Genomic DNA, 1,787 nt, shown 5'->3' on the forward strand with positions numbered 1-1,787 from the left:
CCATTCCTGATTAAAACGCTTCAAAGTATAGGGATAGAGGGAACATTCCTGAACTTCATCATATCTATCTATGAAAGACCCACAGCAAATATCATCCTCAATGGGAAAAAGCTTGCAGCCTTCCCGTTGAGATCAGGAACAAGACAAGGATGCCCACTTTCACCACTCTTGTTCAACATAATATTAGAAGTCCTAGCAACAGACCTAGAAGCAGCTTCTTGGCCCCTTGTAGAACCTCTGTCAGGTTCAACCTACTCGCCTCTACTCCAGCTTCCACTCCAGCCTCCACCATGTCCATCAGGGTGACCCAGAAGTCCTACAAGGTGTCCACCTCTGGCCCCCAGGCCTTCAGCACCCGCTCCTACACCAGCAGGCCTGGCTCCCACATCAGCTCGTCTGCCTTCTCCTGGGTGGGTGGCAGCTTCCAGGGGGGCCTGAACAGCAGCATGAGGGTGGTCGGGGGCTACGGCGGCGGGGCCAGGGGTATGGGGGGCATCACGGCCGTCTCAGTGAACCAGAGCCTGCTGGGCCCCCTTAAGCTGGAAGTGGATCCCAACATCCAAGCTGTGCGCACCCAGGAGAAGGAGCAGATCAAGACCCTCAACAACAAATTAGCCTCCTTCATTGACAAGGTGAGGCACCTGGAGCAGCAGAACAAAGTTCTGGAGACCAAGTGGAGCCTCCTACAGCAGCAGAAGACTGCGCGGAGCAACATAGACAACATGTTCGAGAGCTACATCAGCATCCTCCAGTGGCAGTTGGACACCCTGGGCCAGGAGAAGCTGAAGCTGGAGGTGGAGCTTGGCAACATGCAGGGGCTGGTGGAGGACTTCAAGAATAAATATGAGGAGGAGATCAAAGAGCGTGCAGACATGGAGAATGAATTTGTCCTCATCAAGAAGGATGTGGGCGAAGCTTACATGAACAAGGTAGAACTCGAGTCCCGCCTGGAAGGGCTGACCGATGAGATCAAACTTCTTAAGGCAGCTGTATGAAGAGGAGATCCGTGAGCTGCAGTCCCAGATCTTGGACACGTCTGTGGTCCTATCCATGGACAACAGCCGCTCCCTGGACCTGGATGGCATCATCTCCGAGGTCAAGGCCCAGTATGAGGACATCGCCAACCGTAGCCGGGCTGAAGCTGAGACCATGTACCAGATCAAATACGAGGAGCTGCAGACATTGGCTGAGAAGCGTGGAAATGACCTCCGTCGCACGAAGATGGAGATTTCTGAGATGAATCGGAGCATCAGCTGACTCCAGGCTGAGATTGAGGCCCTCAAAAACCAGAGGGCTGCCCTGGAGGCTGCCATTGCCAATGCTGAGCAGTGCGGGGAGCTGGCCATTAAGGATGCCAATGGCAAGGTGGCCAAGCTGGAGGCCGCCCTGCAGCGAGCCAAGCAGGACATGGCCCAGCAGCTGCGTGAGTGCCAGGAGCTCATGAACGTCAAGTTGGCCCTGGACATTGAGATTGCCACCTACAGCAAGCTGCTGGAGGGCGAGGAGAGCCGGCTGGAGTCTGGGATGCAGAACATGAGTATCCATACTAAGACCACCAGTGGCTTCTCAGGTGGCCTGAGCTCAACCTATGGGGCCCTCCCAAGCCCTAGCCTCAACTATGGCCTGAGCTCCTTTCAGTTCAGCTTTGGCCCCTCCGGGTCCTTCAGCCATGGCAGCTCCTCCAAGGCTGTGGTGGTGAAGAAGATTGAGACCCGTGACGGGAAGCTGGTGTCCGAGTCGTCTGATGTCCTGTCCAAGTGAACAACCACTGTGGTCCCACCCAGCCT

At 55.6% G+C, this 1,787-nt stretch overlaps 1 protein-coding gene across 1 annotated transcript; it reads left to right on the forward strand.

Annotated features, from left to right (window-relative positions):
* The first annotated feature begins 245 nt into the window (after positions 1 to 245).
* Positions 246 to 1,781, forward strand: LOC132009266 (keratin, type II cytoskeletal 8-like). The gene is given in 2 exon segments (XM_059387555.1): positions 246 to 971; positions 973 to 1,781. Coding segments are annotated over 2 exon segments (1,470 nt in total). The 5' UTR covers positions 246 to 290; the 3' UTR covers positions 1,762 to 1,781.
* The last annotated feature ends 6 nt before the right edge of the window (positions 1,782 to 1,787 follow it).

The sequence above is a fragment of the Mustela nigripes genome, unplaced genomic scaffold, assembly GCF_022355385.1.
Source record: "Mustela nigripes isolate SB6536 unplaced genomic scaffold, MUSNIG.SB6536 HiC_scaffold_9925, whole genome shotgun sequence".
NCBI classification, from domain to species: Eukaryota; Metazoa; Chordata; class Mammalia; order Carnivora; family Mustelidae; genus Mustela; species Mustela nigripes.